Raw genomic sequence first — 17550 nt, forward strand, 5'->3', positions numbered from 1 at the left:
ATGGGTGGTGGTGATCTCTTACCATCAGGAGACCCACTTGCTCGTTTTCCATCCAGTCGAATAAATAAAATAAAAAATATTGCTGATTTGAGTTCTGATTTTATTTGCATTGTCAGTGTCGTGTCAGGTTTATGGAATAGGAGCCACGCGTTATTTACACCCAGTAGTGTGCAACTAAACACAAACGACGTTCATTTCGCCTTGCTTATCTTGTAATTTTCTCTCTGTGTACCTGTTTTCTGTATAGCTTAAGTTCAATCGTGTTGTATAATAAAGTGTGATTGCATTGTATTGTATTGTGTGGTCCACAGCAACCTGGTGTCGTGTTTTCAAGAGGAACTGTCCCGCGCGCTGGGCACGCTGACGAGCCCGGCGCTGAGCGACGCGACGGAGGCGACGGCGCCCACGCTGCAGGCGCTGGCCGCCGCCATGGTGCTGCTGCGCCGCTGCCGCGTCAACGCCGCGCTCACCATACAGCTGTTCTCGCATCTCTTCCATTACATCAACGCCGTCTGCTTCAACAAGGTAAACGCTCCTATACTGCTTGACAGAAACAAATAATAGTGAATGCGACTGTGATTTAGATTTAAATGAATTCTGCTTAATTTAATTTAAAAAAATATTACGACGATTCATCGTTTCTGCTAATGGACGTCTGAATTAAATAAAAATGTTTTAAGCAGTGTCTTTTTCAACTTTGACATTAACGAAATCATCGTTTGTATTGAAACAATTTACTTAGTACCTATTTATAAGTGAGGTGATAAACGTTAGCCGATATGCTGTTGGCAGTTGGTGACGGAGCCGGGCACGGTGTCGGCGAGGTGGGGCGCGGCGCTGGCGGCCCGGCTGGCGCTGCTGGCCGCGTGGGCCGAGCGCCAGGGGCTGGAGTTGCCCGCAGACTGCCATCTGGCGCGCACGCATCAGGCCGGTGAGTACAAAGCACGACTAAACAGTTGTTTTACCTATGGCCTCTCGAGCAGACGATCGTGCTTTGTTCGTGATTTACTTCGAGCTTTAGAGTAAAGGGCAACATAGAGAGCAGCAATGTTTTTGCGTGTGTGAAGGTTTCAATCCGCACTGAGCCAACATGGAGACCGCAGCCCAAACCATGTCAATTAGGAAGCCTGTGCCCAGCTGACGGGTGGAGATGATGTGATGAGGATGATAAATTGTTGATGATCAGTAGTTGTGACGTGTGTCTGTGTGCAGCGCGGCTGATCAGCGGCACGTACCGCACGGGCGCGGAGGCGCGCGCGGCGCTGGCGGCCTGCTTCAAGCTGAACTCGGTGCAGGTGCGCGCGCTGCTCACGCCGCTGGCGCCGCCCGACGTCGTCGACGCCGCCGCCGCGCACGCCACCGCTCGCCGACGAGCTCTGCAAGGCCGACGGACGGGAGGTGACAAAACATTATTATATCCTTTTCTTTTTGTTTAAAATTTAATTATTCGAAATTTCGCTAAATGAGGAAATGACAGTACAATTTAATAGTGTAATGTGCTTTTTTATTTCTTTCTTAATCTTTGACAAAACCGATCCTATGAAATTACGTAAGAACAGCTTGAATACTTTTATTTAATACAAAATATATAATTGAGACCACGTTTAGTGGTCCGTTGCAAATGCAAGTAAAAAGTTTATTTAGGCGTTCAGTATCCTCAACGATATATTTCGAAGTTATCACGATTTCGATATATCGCGACTAACTCGTCAGTTGTTATTAAAACTTACTGTGTAAAAATATTGTCAGATTTTTCGTAATATAAAAAAATAAATCGTGAAATCGGAGCACTCCCTAATTAATTTTAGATATAGCTTCAATTTTGCAGAAAAAAGTGTTTATAGTCTGCTCGAATACAAAGAATATTGTGCAGAGACTAACAATCTATACTATTGTATCTCATGCGCCCGACATCTATACTTGTTAGTTTTCAAGGAGTATTTTGCTTGAATGGTATACCCCGACAAAACTTATCCAGGCTTCTGAAAGCCGAATGAACTGTGTCGTATGGTTTCAGATAACGTTAGAGGAGAGCTGTTGGCTCGGCGTGGGCCTGCTGATCCCCGGGGACGGGTTCAGCGCGGAGGTGGTCCGCGGCGTGCCGCCGGGCTGGCGGAGTTCGTGGCGCCGCTGCAGCGCGGCGGGCTGTGCCGCCTGGCGCACCAGCCGCTGGCGCGCGGCGTGTGGACCGTGTACATGGCGGGCTACGGCGCCGCCGCGCGCCGCCCGCCCGACCCCGCCGTCCACATCATACAGCTCAACAAGAACTCCAACGGCATGGGGCTCAGCATCGTCGCCGCCAAGGTAATAACATACACGCGGCGGCCCGACACGGCGGACGGCCTTTACAATTGATGATTATTTAGCGGGTAACTTATGGACGTAGTGTTGATATTTTTCATCAACTTGCTCGTAAGCAGTGTCGTAACATGCAGGCTACCTTTGCAACCCCCAAATAAAACCCTCGCACCCTCCCTTAAGCACTTATGAACCTCCCGGTCGATAAATCGATTAATGTGTTTGTCATGAAACAAGGTCGGTAAATGAGTTTGATACTGCATGGCGTGCTGCTGCAGGAGCGCGCGCACTTCGGGCACATGCTGCCCCTCACAGGGGGGGGGACTGGCGCTACCAAGAGCGCAGTCAGCGGTATCGGCCATTTTTGAATAAATATTATTTTTTCTTTTACAAATATATAATTTTACTCGCAAATGTGATGAAAAACATTGTATGTCGCATTGTATGTATGGGCGGTACTAGAATTACGAACATCTTCAGTCTTCGACTTCGGGCTTCTAATAGATTCTCCTTCGTAATTCCTTATTTACCGCACTAAAGACACAATGTACTATTGTTATTGTAGAGAATGAAAATAAAAAGTAGACATTTGATGACGTACAGTGTGTACGTAAAGGGTACGTAAGGGGGTGAGGGTAGATAGGTACGGTCACGATCGTTAATTTGGGACCCACTTAAGAACGATCTGTCATTTTGTATGACAATTCAATGGATTTTTGACGAAAGGGGTCTCAAATTAATGCTCGTGACCTTATGTCTTTACATTGTCGTAGTTTTCTACAAATCGCTGGGTGAATGCAAAAGTGGCATAAGGCAAAATATTAAATTTCAAGTCAAGTCAATCAAGTTATTTTAATAGTTTTATTTATGCCACTTTTGCATTCACCCAGCGAAATTACTGTCGAACAATAATACTGTTTGTTAAAAAACTCCCAATTTTGACTAAATTACCTTCTGATGACTGTTTTGTATGTGTACAGGGCGCGGGACAGAGCAAGCTCGGAATCTACATAAAGTCTGTGGTGGCGGGCGGCGCGGCGGCGGCGGACGGGCGGCTCGCGGCCGGCGACCAGCTGCTCTCCGTCGACGGACAGTCGCTCGTCGGCATCACCCAGGAAAAGGTGCTACTTATTTATGCATACAACTGATAAGGGGGAATAAAAATCTAACGCTAGTTAGAAGCCGAAACCATTTTTTCATTGTCCTGGTTCTTCGCATCGCTGTTCAAGTCCATTACTCAAAATGTGTTGTTGCAGCGATTGCACTTCAAAAAGAGAACACTTCACAAATGGGTACCAAAATGTAATAAAATCTGTAAAAAAATAAACAATTTATAAAAAAAATACATCTCCCATCGCCATGCCAGCGTATTGAGAATGATTTAAAAAAACTTACTTTTGATTGGTATCGAACAGGCGGCGGATACCTGTGCGGACGGGCCCCACGGTGACGCTGGAGGTGGCTAAACAGGCGCCGTGCTGCACGCTTGCAACGTTGCTGCCTTAGGAGCGTGGCAGACCTACACCTTGCCTTGCACACTACTGCTCAACTCCTCAGTACTATAGCAGTCAGTTCCTGCCTCATATATAGTAACACTAGACCTTATTATAATCTCTTATACATCTCAATCACAATACAATTGTGACATATCAACTCACTATATAAATCAAATTTTAATAAATACGCATCATAGACTACATTTACACTTATTATTATTTATAGTGTTTATTATTATAGTTGTTCAAATATCATTTAGTTAAAAATTTGCTTTATGTTATTTTATGTAAATCTATTAACATTAATGACACAAATAATGACGGTGCGACCAGACAACTCGTTACTACTCTTAAAAACTCGTACCTCAAAATCGATAATTTATTTCTGAGTGAACTTTATGAACATTATTTAAGGGTCGATTTTGTTGACTTATTGATTTGAGATTTCGAGATTTTTCAAAGTAGTGACGAAATGAGAGAAATAAAAAAATAGAGCTAATGCGCTGTCGTCTTATCGAGCGTATGATGTCGAGTACAGTTTGGTAAAATAACCAAATCTTGTCGCATCAGCAATTAAATTAATCAATTTTAACGCGTTCTAGGTATACATACAGATTAAAAAAACCTTGAATACCATGGATAATAATAATAATACGGTACCGTAAAGCGTACAAGGCTTCGGTATGGATACTTATATTTGAGGTAAGTTGTTGCAAGGATTTAATCTAACTGGTTGGTGGTGGTGTGGTGGTAGGCGAGGAGGAGGGCGTGCAGTACGAGGACCGTCGGCGGCGCAACTCCGGCACGTTCACCAACCCGCACCCCGCGCTGCTGCGCGCCGCCAGCCCGCGCTCCGAGCTCGCCACCGCAGGCAATACACGCCTTCTGTGCCCGTGCCCGTCCGCCCCTGCCTTTACTGTTCGACTTATGTTCCTGCATGGTTTCGTTCTCGTTATGAGGGACGATTTATGTTTTCCGTTGAAACTAGATTTGTTTTTATGTTTTATCGTTTCCGCTGTTTCTGAGTCAATTTATTTTATCGAATTCCGGCTTCTTTTTTTTCGTTTTGCAGCTCCCGTATAAATTAGTTTCGTTGTTGTGCGTTGTTGGTTGTTGTACATTTTGAGTCGCCTCAAGCCGAGTGTCGAATTGACGCACCGGCTCGGAATGGATCGCTGTCGCATTTCTTCGTTCACATAACTGATTCCGTTACAGGATATCGGCGTCCGTGTCACGACCGATGTCACCTTCTGAGAGACGAGTCCACCGAATCTAGCACGTCGGAGAGCGAGGAGTGCCGGCCGCACTACCACGGGTCCATCCCGCGGCTCATCATCACGCTGGACCGCGAGAACAACCAGCTGCGCGAGGACGCGTCGCCCGACACGCCCGGCTGCCCGCTCGAGCTCCACTGCGCGCCGCCGCGTCCCGTGCCCATATTCACGTTCACCTGTGAAGACTTCGACGAACAGCAGGCCAGCGACACCGGCACTTACGACAGTCACGTGCCGCGCGATGACTCGCCGCCTCCGCCGCCCGCGCCCCCCGCGCCGCCCCGGCCGCCGTCGCCGCCGCGCCCGACGGGGAGCGACAGCGGCGAGCCGGCGCGGCTTCCCCCGCAGATGCGGCCCATCGACACGCGGCTGACTCTGGAGCTGTTCCGCTCGCCGGACGCGTGGAGGGGGCGGCGCTGCACGGCGGCCGACGAGTGTGTGAGCGCGTGCTCGTGCTGCCGCGCGCCGCAGCCCGAGGCGCCGCTCATCCCCTTCATCGACGAGCCCGCGCTCGAGCCGCTCATCGCGGAGCAGCCGCCGCCGCGCACGCGTCGCATCTTGCCCGCGCTGTCGCTCGACCGCACCGACGACGCGCCGCAAACCGTCGACGCCGGCTGCCAGACGCCTGCCGAACCCATGGATGTCGACGAGAAGGAATCCTACCCGACCCCACCGCAACCTCACTCCAGGAAACTAGACCTTAAGCTGGACCTCGGTAGAGATACGCAGACAATAGGCGATATGCACTGCCGATTAAAGAGGGCGTTGTTTAATATGTCGAAGACTTACAGTAAATCGGAAGATGCGGGAGGTCCGTCGACATCAGAGTCTTTCGACGACACGACGAACGATAAATACTTGTTCGGTGGAAGTAAGTTCCCCACTCCGGCGGAGACGGGCGCTAAACAGGTGCTCGACAGCGTAGACCGCAAGTCTTGGAAGTCGCCCGACGAGTACCGCCCCGCCTTCGGTCGCGTCCGAGCGCTCACTAAACAGTTTAACGACATAAATCTCAGATACTGTGCCAAAAACTACAAAAGAAACTGCCAATCGAGCCCCAATTTGAGTTGTCGGAACGATAAAACCTACAAACCGAAAGAAAACATACCTACGAGCGCTAGCTTAATAGATATACAGTACGAGTCCCTGAAAACGGACACGAGCGAAAGTCGAGGCGAGAAAATGTCCGAGGAGGAAGTGAAGAGCATCCTGATCCAGCTGGAAGACTGGTCGCGGTACGGGTCGCGAGGTAGCGGCGACACACTCGCCCAGGGCAATGAGTTTGAACTGCCCAACTTACCCGACGAGCAGGCCGACATCTCCGACCAGAGCTCTCGCGCGCCTAACACTTACGTCTTCAACGAAATCCCGGACACCACTCCCAGAATCATAACACTGGACAACATACGATTGAAGTCTAACCAGTCTAGTGTCAACTTGGACCAGACTAAACATAGCAAGGAATCGCTCAAAAGTAGCGAAGAGATCACAACACAAAAGAGCGGCTCGTCCTTAATTAACGTGTCTAATGAGGACGAGCGGTCGTCGCGGCGAGCGTCACTGAGCGCGGCGCAGAGCTGCCCCGACGTGCGCGCGCGCCCTCTCGCTGCCGCTCTATGCTGCTGCTGCCGCTCCTGCCTGCACCTCGCCGGCCCCAGTAAGACAACCGCATGATAGGTGTGTTCTAGTCCCCTCCACCGACTACTGCACTCCGGCACACTCTATGTACTTAGTTCGAGCATGGACACATTTATGTTTACAGCCAGCATCCTCGGTCAAATGATCAAACCTTCGTGAAGATCGATGCTGACTGTGATTTTTTAGACGTAAGAGTCACCTGTTGTTATTATTTACGTCTTCGTTTTTATTTCTTCGTTATTGTTTGCCAATATCACTGCATTGCCTCGTATATTCTGGTTAATCGTATGTTGATATTATTTTATCGTTGTAGATTTATGATTATATTCGTTAGTTGTATAAATACTCCCCAACATTTATCGCTGTGAAGGCGACATCTATTATACAATTATATATAGAAGATCGATGTGAAACAGAAGTTTATACAAATCCTTGTTCATGTCGATATAATACTCGTAAGGATGATGACGCCAGGTACTAATCAACTGGCGTACTTTTTATGAGCTGTCAAAACACTACTCTACCACAGATTCTGTATGGCAATAGCTAGTTAGAATAGCACTTATTTGTCAAGTAAATCGACCAAATATTTTATTTTAAACATGTTTGTTATAAAATATGCACTGTGATTATTACCTTTAATGAGCTCCTGATAGTCTCCCGATCCTACCCGTGAACATAATGTATGCAACTGCATCGAAATATTGGAAACTCATTACATGTAATCGCGATCTACATCCCGTATCAAATATGTGTAATTTAAATAACTGTGAATCGTTAAAAACTATTTATTTGTTGGAAAGCTTTGGTATTCAGGGCTAAAATAAAGTTTATTTTTAGTAAAGTTGCATTATGGAATTTTTGTTTTTATGTCGTCTCTCGGTGTCGATGGCACTCTGATAGTATTAGCGGCACAAGTATTCCGTGTACATTATTAAAGATGTTTCGTGTGCGCAGCGGGCGAGGGCGCGGCGGGTGCTGGCGCGATACGGCGCGCGTCGGAGCGCGACCTGCCGGCGCGACTGGCGGCCGAGCCCGTCAAGCCCAGCAAGAGCACGCCCGCGCTGCACCACGACCTGCACGACGCGCCGCCGCCGCCGCCGCCCCACGGGTAACTGCACGCCGCACGCCGCACGCCGCACGCCGCGTGCCATGCCATGACCGTAATAGGAACGGAACGTGTCAGGCGGGCTCTCAATCGCATGCATGACACGCGACGGCGACGATTGGTTACGAAACAAAGAATATATTTTTGCCTTACACGTTGCTATTACGGTCATGATATGATACGGTGTAATGTTTAGAGATCTTAACACTACACCAGGGTCTGTACCACAAACGTTACAAGTACCACAGACCCACACAATTGTCGCTTTTTTAATGAAAAAGGTAACAATTACGTAGATTTGTAGCACTTGTAATTTTTGTGGTATAGGGGCGAAGGGCTCCCATACTTTTTCAATTTGCAGTGCACTTACAGACTTTGTCATACATCCTTGCTAGCTAGTTTGGTAACTCTATAGTAAAACACTATAGTAAAAATTCTAATCGCCTACGGCTGATGCTTGACGGCAGATTTAGTTACAAATTCGCGTGACGTGTTTTGTATTTGAATCATTTGGATTTAATTAATTGCTGAGTATGATATCATACAGTGGCTAAAAGAGTATAAAACAAAAACATTAAACATTTGATTACCACTTACTGGAATCTTAACTCTTTAAAATAAAAATAAACATTAGAGTTGTACATGTACTGCTGCCATTATTACGTTACAGCTCCTATCAAATCAATGTGTCTAAAATTTTGAACGTAGTTTTTTTTTTTAATTTTTATTTCGTCATAATAAGCTAAGCTACGGAGACAGCAGAATTCACCTATCACAATATGTATAAATATGTACTTATAGACCCGGAGATGGTGACACAAAATATTAGATCATGTGTACCAATATGGCGGTTCTTCAGGGGTCTAATTACGGAATGACAAAAAAGAAAATGATGGTCATAGCGCTGGTACCGGCGTCCCAATCGCGTGGACGTCAATCGAACGTGTCGGATAAATAACTAGTGTCGAACGATTTGTTCCACAACAATGCTTGTATTTTCCGATAGTCGATAAAATAAGATGTAGGCGGTTGCGTAATGGCATACTTCTCCGGTGTGACTTACAACCCGCCATACCGACGCGAAGACATTTATTAAAAAAAAAACAATTCAACCATTTGTACCAGGCTAATTTTTGCGCAGCTAATCATCGTCGAGTAGCCATTCCCAGAAATCACCTTGTCATACTTTTCCGACGGTTCCCAATGGCCGCCATACCGCCGCAAAAGAGTTTTTATTTATCGCAAAACGATTTGTACCAGCCTACAATTTTTTTTAACAGTTCAGTGTATGATCATAAAAAGAAGTCTGATAATGCCATACCTGTGGGAGGTGGCGAATTTTTTAAAAAATCTATGATTTGGCGTAAGTATGGTGCCACTTTTTCCCTCTACTAGAAGTGTAATCAAATATAATAAGGGTCACATTGTATCATATCATATGATAACATACGATGGTCGTCCGCCCCATGGTTTTTTTTAAATATAGAATTACATCTAAACGAACAGAATACAATGATTCGATGATGTAAAAAAATGTTTTTACGTATTTTAGTCGCATTTTCCAAACGCGTCGAATAAATACGTTTTTTCAACTATGGCAGCACTTTTTTCCCCTACTAAAAGTAAGTATGGGAAATATAATAACGGTCACATTTTATCAAATACTTTCCAAAAATCCAAATGCAATACTGGTACAAATCGTATTGTGAAAAAAATTTACTCCTTTGCGGCGGTATGGCGGCCATTTGGAACCGCCAGAAAAGCATGGCATGGTGTATTTCATGAATGGCTACTCGACGATGATCAGCTGTGTAAAAATTTGCCTGGAACAAATGGTTGAATTGTTTTTTTTTTAATCACTGTATTCGCGTCGGTATGGCGGCAGGCTGTAAGTTACACCGGAGAAGAATGGCATTACGCTACCACCTACTTCTTTTTTTATCGACTATCGGAAAATACAATTTTTTGTGGAACAAATCTTTCGACACTCGTTATTTATCCGACACGTTCACGTTCGATTGACGCCCACGCGATTGGGCCGCCGGTACCAGCGCTGTGACCATCATGTTATTTTTTGTTATTCCGTAATTAGACCCCTGAAGAACCGTCATACTGGTACAAATGATCTAATATTTTGTGTCACCATCTCCGGGTCTAAGCGGCATACCGTGATAAACAAATTATGAAGTCTTTCTTGTTCTGATTAATTTCCAGCGTGAGCATGCATTCCGGCAGCGCGAGCGTGGCCAACGTGGCGGCGGCGAGCGCGGCGGGCGCGGGCGCGGCGGCGTGGGCGGGCCGCTCGCGCAGCAGCCACAACCTAAACGCCGCGCCGCACGACGGCTTCTACCAGAACCTGCCCGCGCATGAACACGCGCTCCAAGACCGGTCATTACATACATATATACTTCGCACTCTTGTTCAATATTGTTGTAACGCTATACCACTCAATTTTCTACTTTCTAAATACAACCGTTATATTTGCCTTGGTGCCTATACAATACAGTGAAACATAAATATTTTTTATTTAACACCACAGAAGCAGTGATTAAAAAAAAATAACTACCATTATTATACTATTTAATGAACAACTCAGAGGTTTCCGAAATTTGCAAGAAGAAAGAGATGTTGTGCCTACTCTCCGAGCTGTAATGGAATTTCCTCGTTAGGATATGACCATTGTAAAGTAAATAGTTAGGGGTTTGCCAAAGTTAGCCATATAACTCCGAGTTAACTGCTAAGCCAAGATTAGGTAGTGTCAAAATGTACATAATACGAAACTGGTATCGGTATCTAGGTTTACCGATTTAATTTTGTTGCCTAAGATCGTGGAAGCAGCTCTTAGCATTCAAATAATTTGTTGTGTGAACAGGTGGTCGTCGTTACGCAGCTCCACGGGCAGCAACCGGCCGCAGTCGGCGCACTACGCGCCCGCGCCGCTCGACGCGCCCGCCTCGCCCGCGTCGCCCGCGTCACCCGCCCCGCCGCAACACCACGTTAGTAACCCTACTGATAAACTGCGTCTCGTATCCATTATGAATCTTAATTAAAGTTTAATTAGATTTTTTTCTCAAATATGCTTGGGAATATTTGCATTAGGTACCTTTGAAAAAAAAAAACAAGACTGCAGACAATAGACTACAGAGTTACATTTAAGATGGACCTAGTTCATCGACTGATTGCCGATCCTGGTCAGCAATATAAGTATGAAAATACATCCTTGGCCGCTGCGCTGAATTTTTAAATGCTCAATTAAAAAAGTGAGCAAATAAATATGTCAATACAGCCAACCGACACCAAAGTGACAAAGAGAGTGAGTGTTTTTGCGTTTAACTAAAGCGCTAAAACATCTCCCAGTTTAAAAAAAAAGTAAAATTAAATTCACCACGAGTGTTCCATTTAATAGCTAAGTGTAGTAATTAGTAAGTTAAGTGTATCATAGACGGCCTCGCTCCCGCTTGGCCTCTATTCCCTCGTCCGGGAATCACTTACTTCCCGACCTCTGCATTAATGTACTACTACCATCTAATTATAGCCGAACCAACAAAACGCTATGGCCCGTTCAGCAAAACTAGCGGAGATGTCCGAAGAGGTCACGCGGCGACAACACATGCAGTACCAGCTGGCCCAGAAGGCGGCCACTCTCCCACCGCACGCCTCGCACCCCGGCCTCGCCAGCCCCGCGCACTACCAGCACCCGCCGCACCCGCCGCACCCGCCCATGTCGCCCACCATGCATCTCAACATGCATCACCAACAGAACATGCACCAAGCTATGCATGTCAATAATATGCAGCAAGGCATGCCGCAGAACATACAAGGGAATATGCAGGCGATGCAGCAGAACATGCACCAGATGCACCAACACATGCACGCGCCGCCGATGAGCCCGCCGCAGCCCTACCCGCACGCCGGCCAGCCGCAAAGGTAGCGTATATTCGTTCTGATGATCCTTGTGACAGCACGTAAACTTTCGTCTAAAACATTATCAACTTTTGACAGCACTCTATGTGTGTAGTAGGGTTGTAACGGAACTTCGCCTCCGCTATTTTTTTTGCGGAGTTATAACGGAGGTTTATTTCTCATTTCATTATCTCGGCGCGCAGCGGGAACGTGGTCGGGGTGGGGGCGGGCGTATGACAATCAACCTGTCTCGTTGCTTGGACGTACGAAATTGTAATGTATAATGTTTGATTAAACCGCGTTTTTTTAAGTGATTTTGTACAAAGCACAGGTACAAAGTAATTGTTTATTTAAGTCACATGCACGATGACGCCGAAAACAAGTGAGATTTGGCAGTTTTTTTTTAGAAATGTTATAGATTTTAATACTAATAAACTACTATTAATAAACTATTTTTTCCACATCCACTTTCACCTCCGCATCCGCCTCCGTTAACCTCCGCATCCGCGGAGGCGAAACTCGTAAGTCGTCGTCGTCGTAAGAAGGCCTCCGTTACAACCCTAGTGTGTAGATACATAAATAACATCAAATGTTAATTGACATAGTAAAATTACTGGCACTTGAGGTAGGTATCCCATCTTAGGCCTCTAGGTTGGCAACGCATCTGCAATACCCCTGGTGTTACAGATGTTTATGGCCGGTGGTTATCTCTTACCATCAGGAGACCCACTTGCTCGTTTGCCATCTAGTCGAAATAAAAAAAAGTATAGGAGTAGAAAATGTTTTAAAAAATATATTTTATCTGTTTTAATTTATTTATTACATTCGTGTAACACCAATTGATATGTTACTGGTAGAACAAGTCAGTAGTGCAATGCAGGTCATTTGTCATCGGTTTCTGAACCCATCTTGGAGTACTTATAATATGTGTGTAGATAAAATAATGTATGCAACTGTACGTAATTAGGCCTTAAAACACTCATGTGATCCTTTTATGGAACTCGGCTAGCACTCGTGTTTTAAGGATCCTTATTACGTAACAATTGCATAAACTAGTATTGACGTCTGGTGAAAATGATCTCTTGATAGCCATTTCAGCTTATAAGTAAGGTTTAAAAATGTGAATGTAACAGGTACGAATGGCACCCACCGGGGCCGCCGTCGCCGCAACGCGCGCAGCCGCCTGTCGCTCCTAAACCGCAGGTATGTTTTTGTTTAATTAACATTACGCAGATAGATGATAAGCGTGTTGCCGACAGTGGCATTATTAATTTCGTTTTGGCACGTCTTTCATATTGATTACGGTAAAATATTTTTTGTTTAAAAAACATGCATTGCTTACGGCTTCTAACAGGGCGTGAGACGGTCCGAATCCGAGCTTGAAGAACAATACCAACAACAAACCCAGCCACAATCCACGATGATACAGCCCGATGATGGTAAGTTTACAGAAACTGGTAGCTTTCTTTATTATTACAATAACAAGATTGCATTTACCTACATAATTTCACCTATCTATTGTCTGTAATCAAATCTTAGAAGTCGAATGAATAAGTTAAATCAAATATATAAGTTCCAGATCATGCTCTGGTCCCCTAATGTTGACTCTTCAAAACTCAAATTGAAAATGCAAACTGAAATAGGTATAGATGCACAGAAAAATCAGAAAAATAAGACCATCACTGGGAATAGAACCCAGGTCCTCGGTATTCCGTACCGCGTGCTATACCGCTACACCACTGATGGTCAACGGTACCGACACGAATTTCCCCTATGCACCTCATATCTCAGCTTGTTTGTTTCTTATTTAGCCACTTAAGCAGTGACGCTAAAATACAAAAAGATTCCATAAAACCAATCTTAATCTTCAAAACTCGTATGGAAAAAGTACCTACCTAGTTACCAAATGTTTAAATGAGTGAGGCCTATGTTCGATAATGCACGTCTTACGGCTGATATGATGATGATGATAATGAAGTACTAAAATATGAATACAGTCAAAAACTTTTAAATAGTTTCGTTTAGATCACTGTATGAAATATCATATCATAGCATCAGCCTAAAGAGATTTCTGTATTATGGCCTATATGTCACGAACAGAGCGTTACGTGGCGAGTGCCATGGAGCCGCTAGCGGTGTCGCCGTACGGGGGCGCATCTCGCGCAGTAGCGGGGGCAGGCGCGGTGGCGGGAGCGGGGCCGAACGCGGCCGGCGCACAAAACCCGTGGCAGCGAGAGGAGCGCGAGCGACAAGCTGAAGCGAGACGAGCCCACGCCAGAAGCCGCAGGTATAACTTACGTTTATACATGCAAAACTTCTAGCAAAAATAATCGTGAAAAAAGTTTTATCGGTTTAAGGAGGCACTAGAAATTGTTTTTCATTTTTTTTTGTATGTATAATTTTCATGCTGATATCCAATTCCGGGTATTCAATCTCCTTGAAGTTTTATTCCGTGTCGTGGATATTTATGTATGGTTATTAGAGCTTATTTTTGTTTTTTTTTTTAGAAGTTTTTTAGGAGGGTAACATTAGGATCGTATATTGACTGTTAATGACTCGTATAAACATTGTTTATTACGTGTGGCAGGGACGCAGCGATCGCGGCGCTGGTGGCGCTGGGCGCGGCGCGCTCGCCAGCGCAGAGCCAGCAGCTGCGCGCGCTGCAGCTGGAGCGGGACTTCGAGCGGCGCGCCTCGCACCACAAACAGGTAATGCAGCGATACGCACACCGCTCGCGCACACGGGTTGTCATTACCTACGTTTTCGGCGCCGGACGGAACTACAAAATACTCGAGAAAATAAGATTTTGTTCCCTGGATGATTTGATGTTTATGTTAATAAGTCGAAATATAAAAAAAAAACTGTTATGTAGTTCGCTCATAAAGTTTCAAATTCTCTGTGTAATATTGTGTAGGGATAGGGTTAAGTAAACCAAGACATATTTTGCATTTATAATATTTATAGCGTCCTGCCGCACAGTGACCTATTGTATTGTGACATCGAACTCTTTCATAAGTGAAATAAGTTACATGTTCATAAAATAAAAATGTTACTTCACCCGCAGGAGGATACTTAGTAATTGAAATCACAGGTGGAGTACTAGGATACATAATTTGTCATACTCGTCTTTTTTTTAACTTTAGGAGGATAATGCCAACATGGAGACTGGAGTGGACGATGACAGTCCGTCGCCCCCGCCCGAGCCGGGCCGGCCGCAGCACGAGACTGGTCGGCCGCAGTACGAACCAAATCGCCATCAATACGAGTCGAGTCGGGCACAGCATGAACCCGGTCGATTGCAGCAAGAACCGGGCCGACCACAACTTGAACCGGGTCGGCCTCAACATGAACAGGGCCGGCCACAATACGAACCGGGCCGGCCGCAGTATGATCCAGGCCGGCCACAATACGAACCGGGCCGGCCACAACATGAACCGGGCCGACCACAACAAGATCCAGGCCGGCCGCCGCCCGACGCGTGCCGCGCGCCACCGCCGCCCAAGTCAATCCTCAAGACCAATACACCTCGCCCTGAAGTCACCAACGGATACGCGCAAGATATGGTATACCTCAGTCTGCAGACAGTGTTTTTTTTTTCTGTAATGCTATTATTTTTTTGGGGTCCATACGATTAAAAAATTTTCTCAAAAATGACCGTAAAAGTTGACATTATTGTTTACATATCAGAAGGTGAAGTGCATAGTTTATGGTCAGCGAAAAATTAAAAAGTTAAAACGATTGCAGGCGCGCTAGCTCGACAATAATGAATTAGCGCGCCTGCAATCAGTCACATTTTTTTTAAAGTTAAAAAGGCCATGGCAATATTGGCACAAGTCATATACATACAGCCAAGTCTAATGGCCGGTATCAGATATTTTGTTGGAACTCCGGACTTTTTCTATTGGGTCTGAAATAGCTTGTGGTGTTTTCGGTGGAAAAATACACCTGCAGTTTATTTTTTTAATGAAAAAAGGCGGGAAAGCATAAAAAAATATTGGAATAAAATTAAATTTTACAATATATTTTGAGAAAAAGTTTATTCTATTTCAAAATTATTCACCATTTTTGAGAAAAGCTTTATATTAGTCTCGGCTGGAATAGCAATTGCTGGCTTCGTATTAGTTAAACGGACTCGCAAGCTCGTCCGTTTAATACTCATACTCAGCCAGCAATTGCCTACTTCCAGGCCACGACAATAATCTACTATTACTTAACATGGTTAACTGGAATAGTCTTTACAAAAAAGATATTATGCTTTTTTTTGGTGTCTTAAGTAGTTGTTAATATGTCGTGTCTTGTTTGCAGGCGGGAGGCGAGGAGAGCGTGTCGGAGGCGGCGGCGGGCGTGGCGGCGCTGAGCGTGGCGCCGCCGCCGCCGCCGCCCGAGCGCGGCTCCTCCTTCGCCGTCATGGCCACGCGCGCGCGCGCGCTCTCGCCGCCCGACCACACCCCCACGCCGCAGTACGTACCATCTTCATCATCATCATGTCAGCCGAAAGACGTCCACTGCTGGACATAGGCCTCCCCCAAGGCTCTCCACTCAGACCGGTCTTGTGTTTTCCGCATCCACCGCGATCCCGCGATCTTAACCAGGTCGTCGCTCCATCTTGTTGAGGCCTCCTGACAGCTCGTCTCCCGGTCCGCGGACGCCATTCGAGAACCTTCTGACACACGGCGGCCACGACGTACAAAATACGCGTTCTTGAATCTACATAAGCACGACGACGTCAGTACACGCGTCAATGTGTGCGTAAGATACACACAGTAAGTACACAGGGCTGCCTATCGCAAAACCCTGTACGTACGTACTATAAGTACGTACTATAAGTACTACCAATGGCTTAGATATTATGTGCAAATAAATTATTTATTTTAAACCTACTTCAAATGTGTCTGTCTGTGTATTTAAGAATTATTATTTACAATTACAATAGATATATGACTACAAAATTAAACGAATTATTCGGTAGGTAGTTATTTCATGTAGCAATCGCGATAATTTCAGAAATCATTATTTATTAATAAAAGGAGGTAGGTACGTTACCATTTCGCAAAATATTGCTCCGAACTTAGTGCCGTGCGGCCGACATACATCTCGTTGCGACCCGACTGCTTTCCTGCGGTTTTCCTGCAATCTGCGCTTGAGGGGTGGGGTAACACGAACCGGTGCGGGGCGGAGCGTGGACATTCTGTACGTTAGTACTATTATATATTCTGTGCTTCTGACCCCGTCTGACGTACCATCTTGCTTTGATTATAGCCAATTATGTTTCGCCAATAAATTCGAGAACCGTTTGTTGTTTGTATGTCTTTCCTTTCTTCTAAGAACGGACTATAATTCAAAATATCACACCCTATACTTTTCTATACTAATATTATAAAGAGGAAACATTTGGATTTTTGTACATTTGGATGTTTGTTACAAATTAACTCAAAAACTACTAGACCGATTTTAAAAATTCTTACGCTATTAGAATGCTAAATTATTCTTAAATGCCATAGGCTATATTTATTACCAGAAAAAATTAGAGATCCGTACTAAAACTTCAATAATGTAACTCAAAGTCAAAAAAAGTTGCCGTAGGTAAAATATCTTTCATCGCGTGCGCTGTGGAAACTATTGATGATAGAACAAAAAAATATTCTACAATATTAAAGAATATATCAATATCTAGAAAAAACTTCACGATACCATATGTCCAACTATTGTATGGTCTGTCCCAGAATTCGAGATACTAAAATGACAGTCTGAAATGTCAAACGTAAAAATAATGTGGCCAGCATAAAAGGAACAGTGCTGCTCCGTGATTTCGGTTTCGTAAATAACCGATAAA

At 45.2% G+C, this 17550-nt stretch overlaps 3 protein-coding genes across 3 annotated transcripts in view; all 3 read left to right on the forward strand.

Moving 5' to 3' along the window:
• Positions 1 to 17550, forward strand: part of LOC141433200 (afadin-like) — a 123334-nt gene that overhangs the window by 96377 nt on the left and 9407 nt on the right. The window contains 10 exon segments of the mRNA XM_074095127.1: positions 7664 to 7817; positions 10029 to 10202; positions 10687 to 10810; positions 11350 to 11741; positions 12851 to 12920; positions 13072 to 13156; positions 13818 to 14004; positions 14305 to 14425; positions 14861 to 15280; positions 16023 to 16177. Coding sequence (XP_073951228.1) covers positions 7664 to 7817; positions 10029 to 10202; positions 10687 to 10810; positions 11350 to 11741; positions 12851 to 12920; positions 13072 to 13156; positions 13818 to 14004; positions 14305 to 14425; positions 14861 to 15280; positions 16023 to 16177 — 1882 coding nt within the window.
• On the forward strand, positions 251 to 3446 carry LOC141433623 (afadin-like). The gene is given in 7 exon segments (XM_074095731.1): positions 251 to 525; positions 793 to 931; positions 1213 to 1357; positions 1359 to 1398; positions 2018 to 2108; positions 2111 to 2304; positions 3279 to 3446. Coding segments are annotated over 7 exon segments (873 nt in total). The 5' UTR covers positions 251 to 429.
• Positions 5665 to 7654, forward strand: LOC141433201 (uncharacterized; the record flags this gene model as incomplete). Its single annotated transcript, XM_074095128.1, is given in 1 exon segment — positions 5665 to 7654. A coding segment is annotated over 1 exon segment (1078 nt), but the record flags the coding sequence as incomplete, so codon positions are not given.

The sequence above is a fragment of the Choristoneura fumiferana genome, chromosome 12 (genome assembly GCF_025370935.1).
Source record: "Choristoneura fumiferana chromosome 12, NRCan_CFum_1, whole genome shotgun sequence".
In the NCBI taxonomy this organism is placed as follows: Eukaryota; Metazoa; Arthropoda; class Insecta; order Lepidoptera; family Tortricidae; genus Choristoneura; species Choristoneura fumiferana.